Source organism: Bos taurus, chromosome 8 (genome assembly GCF_002263795.3).
Source record: "Bos taurus isolate L1 Dominette 01449 registration number 42190680 breed Hereford chromosome 8, ARS-UCD2.0, whole genome shotgun sequence".
In the NCBI taxonomy this organism is placed as follows: Eukaryota; Metazoa; Chordata; class Mammalia; order Artiodactyla; family Bovidae; genus Bos; species Bos taurus.
The window spans coordinates 23,561,754-23,581,660 of NC_037335.1; the positions used below are offsets into that span (position 1 = coordinate 23,561,754).

Genomic DNA, 19,907 nt, shown 5'->3' on the forward strand with positions numbered 1-19,907 from the left:
ATCTTACTCATTACTGTTGAATTAGAATCTAGAGCAACAGGTTTCATTATGCTACTATGAGAAGATCTAAGCCCAGCTTTTAATAAAGCTCAAAGACCTAACAACAGGGCCTACATGGGTATGAAGTCATTTAAATCATGAAAGATAAGTAATATATACTGCAAACATGAGAAGAGCATTAGAACAACATCAAATTAATAGTACAGTCCGTAGACTTGAACAAATCCTTTTCTGGTCAACTTCGCAAAGTCTTTCAAACTTAAAATTAAAGAATCTTAAAACAAAATGTATATACTATCTCCTTTAAATACGACTTCTGGATTTGGAAGCATGTTAAAGAGGCATTCCAAGTAATTCTGTACCTATATAAATATTTACCAAAAGTTTACTGACTTAATTCCCAATACTTCCCAAGCCTTTCACTAACACATGATTTCAGTCATCTAATCAAAGTGAAGTCTAACCTGGAAATGTTAGTGTTTCTGGAAATGAGTCTCTTCGTGATATTTTATCTTGGGAAATGAGAAGGTAAGATCAACACATTTAATGGATAACCAACAAAGACCTACAGCATAGCACACAGAACTCTGCTCAGTGCTATGTGGCAGCCTGGATGGGAGGGGAGTTGGAGGGAGAATGGATACATGAATGGCTGAGTCTCTTCCCTGTTCACCTGAAACTTCACAACATTGCTAACTGGCTATACCCCAACACAAAATAAAAAGATTTTTTTTAAAAAAAGGTCAACACATTTATATAGCATGGAGATAAGTTTAATTACCACAGGTAACAATGACACTTTTTATAAATAATTCTAGGTTCACATGGGTATACGATGAATAAGTGTTTAAAAATTCTAGGTCACTTAAGGGTATATGTGAATTTCTTAGAAGGTACCAAAATAATGTTTTCCATCACGTCTCAAAATCCATAAAGCCTTTCAAACGTGTAATGCCATCTAATCTACAATCCTCCTTCAGAGACCCCCTTTCTACATCCTATGTCTCCATTTACCCCAGAAAAACCCACCCCTTGTATAAGCTTAAACGATATATTTTATTCACAGGAATGGCAGAATGGCACACAATTAGCATCCTTTTAGTCATGTCATTATTTCTAGCTCAGTGGCGTTTATTCAGATGAGCACAATTTGCAACCACTGAGCCCCGCTCTTCTGATGTTAACTGGCATCATTAAAACCCTCCTAGTGTCCAGTTCATTTGATCTTTTAAAGAATACCCTAGGTTTGTGACTGAGCCGGAAACTCACGGCTGGATACCCTGAACAGCGTTCATGTTTGGTCACAGACTACTCACATCAGTTAATAATCCTTAGCAAATTCCACTTTAAGAGGGAAATCTTTTCATACAAAAAAATTTTAAATACAAAATAAAACGGAATTAAGCGGAAACGGAATTAAAATAATGAACAGGAGGGAGAAGGGGTTCCTAAATGTCATAACTTAGAAAGCTGAGATTGTAAAATGTTCAGAGTGAAGTATCTAAAAGATCACACCAAATCTAGGTACAGTAAAGGTCAGACAGAGGAGAGAGGATGGGATCATAAGCGCAAAATCAGGAAATGATAAAATGCCAAGACTTCAAATTTAAATTTTTCTCTAAGTTTGATTTAGTGTTTGACTTTGCATAATCTACAAATACGGTCTATAAAAAACTGAAAATGACCAATTAACTAATTATTGAAAGCTGAAGTCTTTTCTATTTAAACAGGAAATGTCAGTATTTGAATTTTCCCACACATTTCACACATGTGTTCAACAGTATTCCATTATACAACTTACTACAGTCAGTTAAAATTTTATTTTGAAAATGAAAAACCATATTTAAAATCTACTTACAGCGTGACAAAGTAAATGTTATAATATCCACGAATGTTTAATAAAAGGCAAGTTCCTGCTGTCCCTTTATAGTTAAAAATAAGGCCAAACTACAACTTTCAACTGTAAAGAGTCATTGTGTAGTACATAAAAAGCTCAGCGTGGAAATAGATTCAACAAATGTACAAAAAGCGTTTTCATGCCCAGGAAGAACTGAAGGCATCAAAAAACATGCCCCAACTACAAATAACATAGAGCTCGGTTCAAAAAGACAAGCAAATTCCTTGCCTAATGCATAGCAAATTAAACTTAATCAACTCCTCTGCAAGGTGGAACGGGCAATCCACCTTTAAATGTCCCCACAAACAAAACGTAAGAACAACAAAAGAGGTTCCAGAGAATAAGTAATAAATACTGAATCCACAGTAGGTGACAGAACCCTTACTGTACACAGCTGAGGAAAATCTGCCATGGAACAATGTATCACATTTCCATATTAAATTACATTTACCACGCTGAAAAATGCTTAAACAAAATGCAGGATTTCTAATGGCCATTTTAATACCACACTGACTCCCTAAAACTTCCAAACCCAATCCCGTTGAAAACCTGAGTCCCATTGAAAATCATTCCCACCCCATGGAGCCCTGAAGGAGCAACTAGACAAAGAGTTGGGATGATGGGAGAGGGCAGGGAGAACTACCTTACCCCATGATTTCAGAAATAAATCAATAAAAGAGGGTAGAATAGCCAAAACATAACCTTGGCATAGGGTATTTCCGGGAAAATCACTTCAGTGACAAATGGCCTTGAGTGAACTCTTCCAGCGGTCAAGAATCCCCAGGAAAGGGCCCTCCCCTCCTTATCTATTGCTCAATTGTACAATACTCCGCTTTGAAAATATAACACCCTCTTGGAGCTAGGCGAGATGAAAGAGCTTTTCTTCATGATCCTGCAACGCCTATTAATTTTTGCTACAAGAGACTCACAGCTGATTAAGAAAACAGGGTTAGCACTGCCTCACATTCCCATCTCAAGGACTTAAGAGAGAAAAATCTTAAAAGTGAATGAGCCCTCTTTTTCAGTACAATGTACTGATTTTCATTTATGCACACACCAAAAGCTGTTTCTCCTCCAACTGTGGGCAATTTGTTTAGACTGGAAGTCATTTTCCTCCTTGAAGCATCAGAGGCAATGTTACTAGATTCCTATGCGGTTAAAGAATTAAATTTCAGAAAAACTATGACTCATTCACCACCACCCAGAGCACAGATTTAGAAATCAATGGCTGAAGAAGCAAAACTTGTACTGTCCCCAAAGTACATTCACACTTCTCCCAAGTGGAAAAGCAACATGATACAGTGGAAAAGCACAAGAAGTATACAGAGTATGTGAATGTCTACCTTATCATGTCAATTTGGATGTTACTTTGACTTGCCAGGCTCATGAGCAAATAGCACCTACATTACAAGATTACTATGAAGTATAATACAGACTATAATGGACACCAAATGCCAAACATATTCACTAGCATGAAAATATGCAGCTTTAATAGTTTTGTAGTATTAAAGTATAGCAACACACAGCAAAAAGTACAGATCTTAATTGTATATTTCAATGAATCCTGACAAATGTATACACTATTGTAACCACCACCTCCATCATGAAACACACCATGGAAATATGTGAGCTACATATGCAATTTAAAATTTTCTAGTAACCACATTTTTAAAAAGTAAAAGCAGACAGATTAATTTGAATTACTGTCATTTTACTTAACCCAATCTATCCAAAACATCATTTTAACATGTAAAATAACCTAAAAATATTGAGATATTTTATACAATTTTTCATACTAAGATATCAATGTGCTGTCCATTTTACACTTAGAGCACAACACAATTTGAATTAGTCATAGTTCAAGTATCTAACAGCTCTTAGATACAGACCACAGTCCAGAAGATTGCCTCTTGCCCCTTTCTTGTCTACCCTTCTCCCCACCCCAAGTCAATTACCGTGCTGATCTCTATCCTCATAGATGAATTTTGCCTATTCAGGAATTTCATAAAAATGAGATGTATGGACTTTTTGTGACTGGCTCCTTTCGCTGAGCATGCTTCAGAGATTCATCCATATTGTTGCAAATAGCAGTGGTCCTTTCCTTTTTATTGGTGAATAGCATTCAAATGTACAAACACAATACCCATTTGAGTTGTTTCCAAATATGTTATAATCGTTAAGCTGAAATGAACACTCATATACAAGTCTTTTTGTGGATATGTATTCATTGACTCAGATAAATATCTAGAAGTAAAATGCTGGATCATAAGTATACACTCAACTTTATAAGAAACTGCCAAATATTTTTCAACAATGACCGTATCATTTTATAGTTCTGCCAATAGTGTAAGAGATATCAAGTTACTTTACACCTTCTCCAATGTTTGATATCATCAGTTTTCTTTTTTTTAAATTACTGATTTCAGTGGTGTGTATGTTTCCCAATGACCAACAATGTTGACATTTTTCCATATTTATTAGCCAATCATATGACATCTTTTTTAAAGAGTGGTTTGGAAAAATGAAGGGAGAGTTGTTACATGGGCAAACTGAGATTACTTACATGAAATTATTTCAATGATTAAAATAAGGGACATAATTCTAAGGACTACCTGAGTCAAGCAGAAAATGTAAATCTAAAAGCCAAGAGAAGTGCTGCAAATTAAAGTACATGCTTCTCAAAAGGTAGCTGTTACTGTCACTTGGTATTAACTTGTCCCTCCCACGTGGAGAACCAGGCCAGGTTCTGCAAGATCTTCCTCTTTAACAAGAGAGGGTAGATATCTGTAATTTTTACTTTTAATTAATATTAGAATTAATTAAAAATATTAGTCCTATGATAATGAAAGAAAATTAGCAAAAGTTTTTAAATTCTGATTTCTATAAATGTTAGTGATTTATATAAAGACAAACATCCTTAATATCATAAACATTAAACCATTCAGGGTCCTTACTGATTACTGGTCAAAGATGGTATCTACTGGGACTTCCCTGTGGTCCAATAGTTAACACTCTATCTTGCAGTGCAGGGGACATGGGTTTGATCCCTGATCTGGGAACTAGGATCCCACATGCCATGGAGTAACTAAGCCCCCGTGCCACAACTCTCTCGAGCATGGCAATGAGAGAGACCATGTGCTACAACACTAAATCCCACATGATGCGTGATATAGCCAAATAAATAAATATTAAAAACCAAAACCCCTCAAAAAAGCTATCTATTATATTACGACAAGGGCTGTCAACCTCAAAGACAGATAACAAAATCATTTTGAGTGGCAGGCAACAGTGCCCCAGAAAAGTTAGAAAGAAAAAGTTGGTGAGGGCAGCTCCCAATTCCTCTTTTCCCACTGCTGCTGCTAAGTCACTTCAGTCGTGTCCGACTCTGTGCGACCCCATAGATGGCAGCCCACCAGGCTCCCACTAGCCTCCCATATTACAGAACATATTCTAGGATATTCTTATTCTTCAGTGACTATTCCTATCATGTACATTTTAGTAAGAATGAAAGTCATAGCTAAAAATACTTCAGTGGCAATGCCTACCTAGGAGTATATCCATTATTCGGGGAGAACAGAAGAAAAGGTATCTGTTGATAGGATATAAAACACAACTGCTTTGGAAAACAGCCTGGCAGCTACTAAAATGGTTAAAAATAATTACATGATCCAGCCATTCCACTCTTAGATAAATACCCAAGAAAAACAAAGAACTTGAAAACGGAAGTTCACAGCAGCATTATTCATAATAGCCAAAAAGTGGAAACACCCAGGTGTGGTGCACGTGTGCTCAGTCGCACCCTGTGTGACCCTATGGACTGTAGCCCACCAGCCTCTTCCTTCCACGGGATTTTTCAGACAGGAATACTGGAATGGGTTGCTATTCCCTTCTCCAGGGGATTTTCCTGATCCAGGGATCGAACCTGCATCTCCTGCCTGGGCAGGCAGATTCTTTACCACTGAGCTACCTGGAAACAAACCAAATGTCCATTAACTGATAAATGGATGAATAAAATATAGATGAATGGATAAATAAAATGTCGTATAGCCATACAGTGCAATATTACCTATAAAAAGGAATGAAGTATTGATACATGCTACAACATGGATGAAATGTTGAAAACATTATGCTAACTAAAAAGCCAGTCACAAAAGGCCACATATTGTTTGACTTCATTTACATGAAATGTCCAGAACAGGCAAATCTATAAAGACAGAAATTAAATTAGTGGTTCCCTATGGTGGGGGCAAGGTGTCGGGCATGGGGTGGTATGGAAGGTGTGCAACTTCTTTTGGGGGTGATGAAAATGTTCTAAAGTTGATTGTGATGGTGGATGAACAACTAATATTCAAAAAGTGACTAAATTTCACACTATAAATAGGTGAGCTGGATAGTATGTGAATTATACCTTGATACAACTGTTTACATAAAAAGAAAGAAAAACTAAAGGTACTGGAGAAGGCAATGGCACCCCACTCCAGTACTCTTGCCTGGAAAATCCCATGGGCAGAGGAGCCTGGAAGGCTGCAGTCCATGGGGTTGCTGAGGGTCCAACACGACTGAGCGACTTCACTTTCACTTTCACTTTCATGCATCGGAGAAGGAAAGGGCAACCCACTCCAGTGTTCTTGCCTGGAGAATCCCAGGGACGGGGAAGCCTGGTGGGCTGCCGTCTCTGGGGTCGCACAGAGTCACACAACTGAAGCGACTTAGCAGCAGCAGTGATTCAGAGTCTCTTTCTTCTAGTCCTAAATATTCTTTTCCTCTGCCACCTGGTATTGCTGCTTGAGATTTAGAAAAGTATTCCTTTGATGTTGTATCTTTCCTCTGCACTATTTCTGAATTTCAAATACATTTGGTGTACTTAACACAATGCTTTCCCCTACTAGGCTGTGCGCCCCTAGAAAGCTGAACATGCTCATAAATCTTTATATCCAGAGAACCTTGCACAGCCTGGCTTCAGTTTTCAATATTTTTATTTTAAAATTGATGTTTTTGGTGTCCTGCCTAGGGAATTTTTGCCCAGCATGTGCACTGCAGTGGACATAGGACTGGGGGAAGCTGTGCCATCTCTTTTTCCCTTGGTCTTCTCACTACTTCTACTCATCAGAGAATAAATGAAAAACTTGGCAGAACACTGTTGAAAGGCTGCCAACCCTTCTATTTGAACATCTTTTCCAACAGGCAACAAACTTTATGAAATTATGAGATAAACAGGATCCCTTTTACACTTACAGCCCATAAACCCAAAAAGCAAAACAATGACAGCACTTTTTAAGTGTAAAATAAAAAGTATGGGTTTAAATATGATCTCAAGTCAACAAGATGGATTTCTAAAACATCTTTTAAAAGCATTCATAATAACAATATACATCAATGATTTTAAAATAAAAATTTTAAATCACTTCCACTCCTCTTAAATATTCTCCAAAGCTCCAAAGCTAAGCCTACATAGAGCAAATCCACTGTGAGGAAAAAATATTCATTTCAGACTTTCCTTTTCCTTATGGGCCCCTCATGGGTAACAAGCAGAATTGTCATATAACAAGAAGAAATGCTGCCCTCAGTGAAGTGATGATATAATTGAACTGTTCTCTGTACTAACAAATAACACTGCCAGAAACTTAGGAACAATTGTTACATTACAACTTTCTATTTCATGTTCAATAAACGTGGAAAGTTACTTTAAAAATAAGCTAATTATTTATATATGTTAGTGTTAGTTGGGTTTCCCTGGTGGCTCAGCTGGTAAAGAATCCCCCTTCAGCGTGGGAGACCTGGGTCCGAGCCTTGGGTTGGGAAGATCCCCTGGAGAAGGGAGTGGCTAACTTTCCATGTTTATTGAGATAGCCAATGGGAATTTGCTATATGACTCAAGGAACTCAAACAGAGGCTCTGTAATAACTTAGAGGGGTGGGAATGGGCAGGAGCCAGGAGGGAGAGTCAAGAGGGAGGGGACATATCTACACCTATGGCTAATTCACACTGACATATGACAGAAATCAAACCAATACTGTAAACCAATCAACAATAAAAAATTAATTAACATTAAAAAAGTAAACTAACCATAAGATCATAAAATATCCATAAAATTCTAAAATATTTAGTTCAAGAAAACAATCCAAAAGAAAGGAAAAACTTTACATATGTAATTACTTCTTAGACTAATTATAAAACTTTAGAATCCAATTGAAAATGAATTATTTGATGACATATGATACTTCCACTCAATAGAAAATAATTAAGCCATGAAAACCTGTAGCTACATAAAAAATCACTCTAGTAAAATGTAAATTGAGAAGATGGAAAGTATGAAATATATGTGCAAAGAAAATACAATGGGAAAAATGGAAAAATCAAAATGGTTTTGTGAAATGTGGATGAAGGATGCTTTTATTATCCAAAGTAAATGGGATGTTATTAATATAAAAATCTAAAGTAGGATAAAAACACTTCAAAAAGTCAGATGTGACTGAGCATGCATATATGAAGAAACATGTCAATACATCTTTAAAATATAAAATTCAATAAATAACCCATAAAGCACCAAAAATCAATCTATTTTGGCTCAAATATCTTTTTCATTAGGATCTCTATGCAAAGCCTAAATAATTTGAAATCTTATGCATTCATGTATCATAAAGGAAATAGAGAAGTATGAGGGAAAGAGTTCAAACTTAATGCTCACAAAAAGACTTATCCATTTAATATCAGAACAGGACAAGGGCAATGAACAAAAAGATGGCCAGCAAAAACACAGAGTGACAGTATATGAATTATATCTCAATAAAGCTGTGTTTTTTTTTAAGTGATTAACATATTATCTCTGAACTCAGGTAGACCTGGGTTTGAATCCTGGCTCTACAACATTTTAGCTGGATGACTGGGCAATTATTTAACCTCTGTTAGCCTCCCAGAAGAAAACAGCACCTTATCACATAAAGAGCTTTTTCCCATAAGATTAAATCATATAATAAATATAATGATTATAGTATACAGTGCTTACTACATAGAAAGCACTCAGGAAATCAATAGATGCTTACTATTATTATTATTAATATATCTCTAATAGTTTTCCATCTGAAAGCACTCTGCTAATTTCATATAAAAATAAAGGAAATGTCATCTGTGGACAAAATAGCTAAGTGGAACATATGTGTCTTTACTTGATATTTCACATGGCTTCATAAAAAGCTCTCTTTATAGTAAATGGCCCAGAAAAGAGTTCATGATTTCCCAGTATCCTTTATTTATCCTTTGGTTATAAGGATACTTATCCAGTATCCAGTATCCTTTGCTTCTTAGAAGCAAGAAGACAAAATTGTTTTACCAATCATTCCTGTAGGAATGAAATGTAACACAGCTGACCAGGGAAGTTAAAAGCAACAGAGAAGAAAATATGCAAAGGACCTGAATAGACACTACTCCAAAAAGATACACAAGTGGCCAACACACGTGAAAATATGCTCAATATCACTAGTCATCAGGGAAATGCAACTCAAAGCCATATGTGATAACACTTTGTACTCACTAGGAAGGCTACAGTTAAAACAAAAAAGCAGATAAGCATTGCTGAAATGGGGAGAAATTAGAATATCCACACTCTGCTGGTGTGAACATAAAACAGCACAGCCACTTTGGAAAACAGTTCTGGAAGCTCCTTAAATAGTAAACACAGAGTAACCATATAATCCAGCAATTTTATTCCTAGGTATATATCCCTCAAAAATGAAAACATGTCCATGCAATTACATGTTCACAATATTCACAGCAGCAATATTCATAATAATCAGCAAAAATCCAAATGTCCATCAAATGATGAATGGATGAATAAAACATAAGATAGTTGCATCAAATATTATTGGATCATAAAAAGAAGTGGAGTATTGGTACATACTTTAAAGGTGATGAACCTTATAAATATGTTAAGTGAAAGAAGCCAGTTACAAAAGACAATATGTTGTCTTTCTTCAGATGGAATCCATCCTTTCAATCTCTCACTGGAGACCATGATAAATGATTAAGCAGCAATAATTACAGGTTTAATCTGACCCTATCAAGGACAAATGAGTCTCATAATGACTTTCAAAATTGAAGAGTCCATTGTCAACCTTCGGAAAAAGAGTTAACTCATAACACAAAGGCCAGGATGAGAAAGCCTGTGTGCTTAGTTGCTCAGTGGTGTCCGACTCTTTGCGACCTCGTGGACTGTAGCTCTCCAGGCTCCTCTGTCTATGGATATTCTCCAGGCCAGAATACTAGAGAGGGTAGCCTTTCCCTTCTCCAGGGGATATTCCCAACCCAGGGATCAAACCCAGGTCTCCTGCAATGCAGGTGGATTCTTTACCAGCTGAGCCACAAGGGAAGCCTGAGAATACTGGAGTGGGGAGCCTATCTCTTCTCCAGTGGATCTTCCCGATACAAGAATTGAACTGGGGTCTCCTGCATTGTAGGCAGATTATTTACCAACTGAGCTATTAGGGAAGCCCTCTTTAAATATAGGGTTATCCAATTTACTCTCTTCAAATTGTTTTTAAAAATTTCACAGCTTTAGGTTGTCTTTTCATATTCTTAATTATATTTGATAGCAAAGGATCCACAGAGAAATAGAGAAATCACTACCAAATGTTTCTGGGAAGAAGATTCATAACCATGCTGAATATTTTCATTCTTGAAACTCTTGGCAGCCATCAATGCTTCACACATGGTATCAATTAAAAGACAGAATAAATAGCTTCATAGAATTCATGTTGGCTTCTGTGGATAGCATACTGGCAAAACACCAAAAGATTAGCCCAAAATTACTAAATGTGGCCTGGCAAGGGCCACCAAATTTAGTATATTTTACAACTTTAACACACGTCACAGAACATAACAGCAGCAGCTCCACAAATAATGAACACACACATACATACACACAGCTTGGAAAGATTAAGCAAAAGAGAAAGATATATTATTACTATAAGGCCCACCACAGGGGAATAGATTATTTCTGTTTATTTAGATGAACATAGAGTTATTCATTACCAAACATAAAAAAGAACATTCTATTACCAAAATTAACAGTGATGCAGTTTCAACAAATTTCACAAATGTAGACATTTTAATATCTATAATGAAAATATGGTAAATAACACTTATTCACAACTAGTAAGTGTCAATAAAATAGTGGGTTCTTCCCCCAAACAAGAAAGACAGATGAAAATGAAGGGATAAAAAATAAGTATCAGTCATGTCTGACTCTTTGCAACCCCATGGACTAAATAGTCCATGCAATTCTCCAGTCCAGAATACTGGAATGGGTAGCTGTTCCTTTCTCCAGAGGATCTTCCCAACCCAGGGATCAAACCCAGATCTTCCCCATTGCAGGCAGATTCTTTACCAGCTGAGCTACCAGGGAAGCCCTATAATAAAATGAAGTTAACTGATTAATGGTATTGCTTTTTGACTTATGAATGCCCATCTTATTATAAAAAGGACTTAAAGAGGTTAGTATATATTTGTTAGAAGGACAATATATTAAATTCTTATCTCATTTGTAACATCTCAGTTGAAATTTCTTTGCAGTGAATATGGGATTTGGATTTTACAGCATTAAAAAAAAGAGGGGGGTAGAGAAAGACAAACACAGTAAGAGAAAGGTCTTTAACCAAGCCAAGGAAAAAAGTATTGAAGTACCAAATTAGACACAGGCCTTTTAAAATAAAATACTTAGAACATGATGCCTCACTTCTATATTTAAAACGGATGACCAATAAGGACCTACTGTATAGCACATGGAACTCTGCTCAATGTGATGTGGCAGCCAAGATGGAAGGAGAGTTTGGAGGAGAATGGATACATGTATGGGCTTCCCAGTGGCGCAGTGGTAAAGAATCTGGCTGTCAGTGCAACAGACACAAGAAATGCAGGTTCAATTCCTGGGTCAGGAAGGTCCCCTGGAGTAGGAAATGGCAACCCACTCCAGTATTCTTGCCTGGAAAATTCCATGGACAGAGGAGTCTGGTGGACTACACAGTTCATGGAGTCAAAAGAGTCAGACATGCCTAAGCACACATACACACATACATGTACATGGATACTTGTAGATGGATGGCTGAATCCCTTCACTGTTCACCTGAAACTTTCTCAACATTGTTTGTTAATTGGCTATACCCCAATACAAAATAAAAAGTTAAAAAAATTAAACATGTTCTTTCCATTAAAAAGATGTTATTTGCTATATAATGAATGCTTGTACCTACCCCACTAAACTCAGGTGTTGACATCCTGATCCCCAAGGTGGTGGTATTAGGAAATGGGATCTTTGGAAGGAGATTAGGTCTTGAAGGTAGAGCCTTCATGCCAGGGATTAGTGCACCTATAAGGAGACTACATAGAGCTACCTTGCCCCTCTGGCTATGTGAAATTACAGTGAGAAGACAGCTATGAATTAGGAAGTAGGCCCTCAGCAGACAGTCAAAGTGCCAGCACCTTGATCATGGACATTTTAGCCTCCAGAACTGTGAGAAATAAATAACTGATGTTAATAAGCCATTCATTATGTTATTATTATAGCAACCTGAATGGATTCAGATTGCCAAGAGTGTCTGATAGTGGGCTCAGAACCGTCTTTATGAATAGTGGTTTGGAATGGAGAAATAGATTTAGGGCAACAGTGTAACAATCTCAAGAGGTCTCCTTTCAATACACAAAAAAGTATCAAAAGCTTTGGCAGGGAACTGATAGGATACCATTTATGAGAAGAAACTCAGTTACTATCATATTTTATATGAGTTTTAGGGGAAAGATGAAAAAACTACTTAGACTCTCCTTGAAGGGATGGACTATAACCAATTTTTTAGGAACAAGTTTGACATTTAAAGAGCACCTATGTGGGCGGATATTACCCATATTACTAGATCTATTTTGTGTGTAATGCCGTTTTACCCTCATTTGAGGAAACAAGGGTCAGAGGGGTTAAGTAAATCAAAGGACACACAGCTAATGACATATATACTAGGTAGACAATATGTCCTTCTAAAAACAAAGATGCTTTCTACCCCTTCAGGCAACATTTTTTATATCCTCAGTACTAACTACAGTTAACAATGATATCTTACAGAAGTGGAATGAGGAAAATCACTTCTTATGAGTTAATAAGCACTTATAGACAACAGAGCCTTATAGAAAGGAAAGGATGGGGAGAGCACAATGGAATGACAGAAAAAATTACTTCCTATGTAGTTTCAGAAACAAGGTGATTTCTGTTTGGAAAAAATAATGACAAGGAAATACTCCCAAATGGTAGAACTATTTATTGTGAAACTAATACAATTATTACAGTGGTACTTTCCAATTCCAGATGACTGACTGAAGCAGTAAAAAACAAATTCTACCAGTTAAAAACAAGTAGATATGGTTACAGGTCAACATACATGAACCACAAATCAAAAACCTACAATAGATACCAAAAACACTAGAAAGAAACACAAGAAAACTACTAAAGAAAATCAAACCATGAGGGAAGAAACAAACAGAAGAAGTGAGCAGAGAACTACAAAACCAATTGGAAAACAAGTAATAAAATGGCAATAAGTATAAGCCTATCAGTAATCATTTTAAATGTTAATAGACTAAATGTCCCAATCAAAAGACATAGGGTGGCTGACTGACTCAAAGAAGACCTGTCTATATGCTACTTACAAGAGATTCACTTCAGAGTGACACACGCAGAGTGACAGCGAAGGGAGGGAAAAGATATTTCATACAATCAGAAACGACAAGAAAGTGGTGTGGCAATACTCATTTCAGACAAAATAGAATTTTAAAACAAAGCTTTTAACAGAAGACAAAGAAGGGCCTTATATAATGATAAAGGCATAAGTACAAGAAGAAGATGTTATACTCCTTAATATATATGTACCCAATACAATACATAAGGGGCTTCCCTAGTGGCTCATATGGTAAAGGGTCTGCCTGCCATGCGGGAAATCCAGGTTCGATCCCTGGTTTGTGAATTCCCCCTGGAGAAGGAAATGCCAACTCACTCCAGTATTCTTGCCTAGAAAATCCCATGGACGGGGGAGCCTGGCAGGCAACAATTCACGAGGTCGTAAAGAATGGACATGACTGAGTGACTAATGCTAAATATGTAAAGCAAATATTAACAGACATATAGGGAGAAATCAACAATAAAATGATAATAATAGGAAACTTTTACACTCCATATACATCAATGGATGTATATACACATCTTCTAGACAAGAAAATCAATAAAGCAACTACAGTTTTAAACGACACAATAAACCAGGTGGCCTTAAATAGACATCTCCAAGATGTTCCATCCCAGAGCAGAAATATGCACATTCTTTTCAAGTACACACGGAACATGTTCCAGAAGAGACCAAATTCTAGGCCACAAATCACAAGTTTAAGAGGATATAAATTACGTCAAAACTTTTTTTCTGATCACAATAGTATGAAACTTGAAATCAATTACAGAAAGAAAACAGAAAATAACAAATACCTGGAGACTAAACAATATGCTACCAAACAACAAAGGGTCAATGAACAAATCAAACAGGAAATGTGAAAATACCCTGAGATAGCTGAAAATGGAAATATAATTTCCCAAAATCTATGAGATGCAGCAAAAGCAGTTCTAAGATGGAAGTTTACAGTGACACAGCCCTTCCTCAGAAAACAAAAAAATCTCAAATAAACAACCCAACCGACCATCTAAATGAATTAGAAAAAGAAGAACAAAAAAAGCCCAAAGTCACCAGGAGGAAGGTAAGAATAAAGAACAGAGAGGAAATAAATAAATTGGTGGCATAAAAACAAAAACAAAAAGATAAATGAAACCAAGAGCTGATTTTTTGAAAAGATGAGCAAAATTCATACACTATAGCCAAGTTCATCAAAAGGAAATGAGAGAGGACTAAAAAAAAAAAAGAATTGAAGAAGAGAAATAACAATTGATACCACAGAGTTACAAAAAATCATAAGACAATACTACAACAGTTATATGTCAACAAATTGAACAATCTAGAAGAAATGAACAAATATCTAGAAACATGCAAACTGTTAAGACTGAATCAGGAAGAAACAGACAATCTGAACAAATTAATCACTACTAGTGAAAAGGAATTTATAATAAAAAAAAATTCCCAGCAAAGAAAGTCCAGCATCAGAGGGCTTCACAGGAGAATATTACCCAAAACATAAAGAAGCGCTAATACCTATCCTTCTCAAACTATTCAAAAAAACTGAAGAGAATGAACACTCACAAATGTATTCTACAAGACTAACATTATCCTTATACCAAAGCCAGATAAAGACACTACAAAAAACAAAGTTTCAGGCCAATAACTTTGATGAATATAGACACAAAAACCCTTAAAAAATTATTAGCAACTTCATCAAATGATATATAAAAATAATCATATACCATGATCAAGTAGGATTAATTCCAGGAATGCAAGGATAATTTAACGTTGGCAAATTAATGTGGAACACCACACTAAGAAAAAAATAAAAACCACATGATCATCTCTATGAGTGATAGTCGCTCAGTCGTGTCCAACTCTTTGCGACCCCATGGACTGGAGCCCACCAGGCACCTCTATCCATGGAATTTTCCAGGCAAGAAGACTGCAGTGGGTTGCCATTTCCTTCTCCAATCATCTCAATTATGCAGAAAAAGTATTGCACAAAATTAAATATCCATTCATGATAGAAAATCAATTCATGATAGAAAAATCTCAAAGTTGGTGTAAAAGAAATACATCATAACATAATAAAGGTCAGTTATTACAAACCTACATCACACTCAATTGTAAGATGGTGAAAACTAAAAGACTTTGCTCTAAATTAACAGATGAATGTAAAAAGATGTGGTGTGTGTGTGTCTGTGTGTGTTTGTCTGTGTGTGTGTGTGTGTATTCCAAATATACATAATGGAATATTCAGTTCAGTTCAGTCTCTCAGTTGTGTCTGACTCGTTGCGACTCCATGGACTGCAGCACGCCAGGCCTCCCTGTCTATCACCAACTCCTGGAGTTTACTCAAACTCAAGTCCTTTGAATTGGTGATGCCATCCAACCATCTTACCCTCTGTCTTCCCCTTTTCCTCCTGCCCAGCATCAGCGTTTTTTCAAATGAGTCAGCTCTTCCCATCAGGTGGCCAAAGTACTGGAGTTTCAGCTTCAACATCAGTCCTTCCAATGAGCACTCAGGACTGATTTCCTTTAGGATGGAGTGGTTAGACCTCTTTGCAGTCCAAGGGACTCTCAAGAGTCTTCTCCAACACCACAGTTCAAAAGCATCAATTCTTCTGCGCTCAGCTTTCTTTATAGTCCAACTCTTACATCCATACACGACTACTGGAAAAACCATAGCCTTGACTAGACGGATCTTTGTTGCCAAAGTAATGTCTCTGTTTTTTAATATGCTGTCTAGGTTGGTCATAACTTGTCTCCCAAAGAGTAAGCGTCTTTTAATTTCATGGCTGCAATCACCATCTGCAGTGATTTTGGAGCCCCAAAAAATAAAGTCTGCCACTGTTTCCCCATCTATTTCCCATGAAGTGATGGGACCGGATGCCATGATCTTCATTTTCTGAATGTTGAGCTTTAAGCCAACTTTTTCACTCTCCTCTTTCACGTTCATCAAGAGGATCTTTAGTTCTTTACTTTCTGCCACAAGGCTGGTGTCATCTGCATATCTGCGGCTATTGATATTTCTCCCGGCAATCTTGATTCCAGCTTGTGCTTTATCCAGCCCAGCATTTCTCATGATGTACTCTGCATATAAGTTAAATAAGCAGGGTGACAATACAGCCTTGACGTACTCCTTTTCCTATTTGGAACCAGTCTGTTGTTCCATGTCCAGTTCTAACTGTTGCTTCCTGACCTGCATACAGATTTTTCTCAGGAGGCAGGTCAGCTGGTCTGGTATTCCCATCTCTTGAAGAATTTTCCACAGTTTATTGTGGTCCACACAGTCAAAGGCTTTGGCATAGTCAATAAAGCAGAAACAGATGTTTTTTCTGGAACTCCTTTGCTTTTTCGATGATCCAACGGATGTTGGCAATATGATCTCTGGTTCCTCTGCCTTTTCTAAATCTAGCTTGAACATCTGGAAGTTCAAAGTTCACGTACTGCTGAAGCCTGGCTTGGAGAATTTTAAGCATTACTTGACTAGCGTGTGAGATGAGTGCAATTGTGCAGTAGTTTGAGCATTCTTTGGCACTGCCTTTCTTAGGGATTGGAATGAAAACGGACCTTTTCCAGTCCTGTGGCCACTGCTGAGTTTTCCAAATTTGCTGGCATATTGAGTGCAGCAGTTTCACAGCATTATCTTTAGGATTTGAAATAGCTCAACTGGAATTCCATCACCTCCACTAGCTTTGTTTGTAGTGATGCTTCCTAAGGCCCACTTGACTTCACATTTCAGGATGTCTGGCTCTAGGTGAGTGATCACACCATTGTAATTATCTGGGTCATGAAGATCTTTTTTGTACAGTTCTTCTGTGTATTCTTGCCACCTCTTTTTAATATCTTCTGTTAGGTCCTTACCATTTCTGCCCTTTACTCAGCCCATCTTTGCATGAAATGTTCCCTTGGTATCACTAATTTTCTTAATGAGATCTCTAGTCTTTCCCATTCTATTGTTTTCCTCTATTTCTTTGCACTGATCGCTGAGGAAGGCTTTCTTATCTCTCCTTGCTATTCTTTGGAACTTGGCATTCAAATGGGTATATCTTTTCTTTTCTCCTTTGCTTTTGGCTTCTCTTCTTTTCACAGCTATTTGTAAGGCCTCCTCAGACAGCCATTTTGCTTTTTTGCATTTCTTTTTCTTGGGGATGGTCTTGCTCCCTGTCTCCTGTACAATGTCACAAACCTCCGTCCATAGTTCATCAGGCATTCTATCAGATCTAGTCCCTTAAATCTATTTCTCACTTCCACTGTATAATATTTAGGGATTAGATTTAGGTCATACTTGAATGGCCACCTGATGCAAAGAGCTGACTCATTTGCAAAGACCCTGATGCTGGGAAAGATTGAAGGCGGGAGGAGAACGGACGACAGAGGATGAGATGGTTGGATGGCATCACCGACTCAATGGACATGGGTTTGGGTGGGCTCCGGGAGTTGGTGATGGACAAGGAGGTCTGGTGTGCTGGCAGTTCATGGGGTCGCAAAGAGTCAGACACGACTGAGCGACTGAACTGAACTGAACTGAATGGTCTAGCGGTTTTCCCTACTTTCTTCAATTTAAGTCTAAATTTGGCAATAAGGAGTTCATGATCTGAGCCACAGTCAGCTATTACTCAGCCATAAAAGAGAATGAAATTCTGTAATCTGCAACAATGTGTATGAATTTAGAGATTGTTATGGCTAGTAAAATAAGTCAGACACAGAAAGATAAATACACTATGTTATCACTTATATGTGGAAATTAAAAGATAAAGCAAACAAATGTATGTAACAAATTAGAAACAGACTCGCAGATACAGAGAACAAATAAGTGATTCTCAGTGGGGAGAAGGAGAGGGGATGAGGGAAGGTAAGGGGATCGGATTAAGAGGTACAAAATACTACACATAAAATAAATAAGCAACAAGAATATTATTGTATAGCACAGGGAAATTTAGCCATTATTTTTTAATAACTTAAAGGGAATATAATCTATACAAGTATTGAATTACTATGCTGTACACCTGAAACTAATATATTATAAATTAACTTCCATTAAAAAAATAATAATAAAGCTACTTACAAGACTGCATAAAATATTAAAAAATTTAGTATGGTCAGTGAATGACCTTTGATGTAATTACTACATTTCTCCAAAACATTAAAGATTCCCTTTGCTGTGCTGTACTTTTGGAAGCAGTCTAAAGTTCAGAAAATGATTTAGAGGCTCAGTTCTAACATTAATCCATCCTACCCAATATGATCACCAGGAAAGGAAGAATCTTTTGCCAATCTTCAAGCCAACAAAAGTTTTTGCTATCTATAAAACTGAGATACCATGTCAATTTCCTCACCTCCTCTGCTTCTAAAGCTCTCTAATCACAGAACCAAGAAGCAAATATACTCAAGATTTCTTCTATAAGCATTATTCTTCATTTTATATTATCAAGAATAAATAACAATGAAGAAGAACCTAAAGCATGGTTTTCTTTAGCCTCTAGAGAACGTCTACATGTTTCAAGACTCCCCTTTACAGAGAATTTGTAGACAATCTTGCTTCACTCTACTGAACAAAGAAAGATCTCTGGATATAAACATCTGACTTTCAGTTATTAGAATTTGTCTTACATCCTTTCAAGCACAATGCCTTGTAAATTATTTTCTTCCAAATTATACAAAACAATTTTAAAACAATTCAAAAAAGCCCACCTCAGCTTGGCAGAGTGCATGAAGACCTTGTAACACCAAGGCTGCTGGAGTAGCTTGGTCAGGCTTAGTGCACTCATTCAACACCTGGGAAATAGCTGCCAACATATCTGCACCATGCTGATATGGCCTATAAGAAATGACATTTAGACACAAGATTAAAGTCAAAGAGCTATATTACTACTCCAAGGTCTTTTGCCCGAATAAAAAACATTAATGCTTTTCTTTACCCTCATGCTTGTTAAACATGGACCCTCAACAGATGAGGGAGCCTGGTGGGCTGCCGTCTATGGGGTTGCACAGAGTCAGACACGACTGAAGTGACTTAGAAACAGCAGCAGCAGCAACAAATAAAACCATATGCTTTTTGTTTTTTCTAAGATTTGCAACTTCATCATTTCTGCTATAACTTCAGGCTAATTTTTCATATTATTACCCCAAAAAGAAGACACTTATTAATAAATTTTATTCTCCCTGAATCACAAAACCTATAGTCTGTATTCTGTGTTTTCACTGCAGGGGCATGAGTTTGATCCCTGTTGGGGAACGAGTGTCCCACATGCTGCGTGGCAGAGCCAAAAAAAAGAAGAATGTGACAGAGAAAACCCTATTGTCTGAATCAA

The 19,907-nt window shown here is 37.0% G+C and overlaps 1 protein-coding gene across 6 annotated transcripts in view; it reads right to left on the reverse strand.

The window, feature by feature from the left end:
- FOCAD (focadhesin) overlaps positions 1–19,907 on the reverse strand; it is a 302,741-nt gene that overhangs the window by 139,302 nt on the left and 143,532 nt on the right. For all 6 annotated transcript variants that reach the window (XM_005209890.5, XM_024995511.2, XM_024995512.2 and 3 more), the window contains 1 exon segment: positions 19,288–19,414. In XM_005209890.5, the coding sequence (XP_005209947.2) occupies positions 19,288–19,414 (127 nt within the window).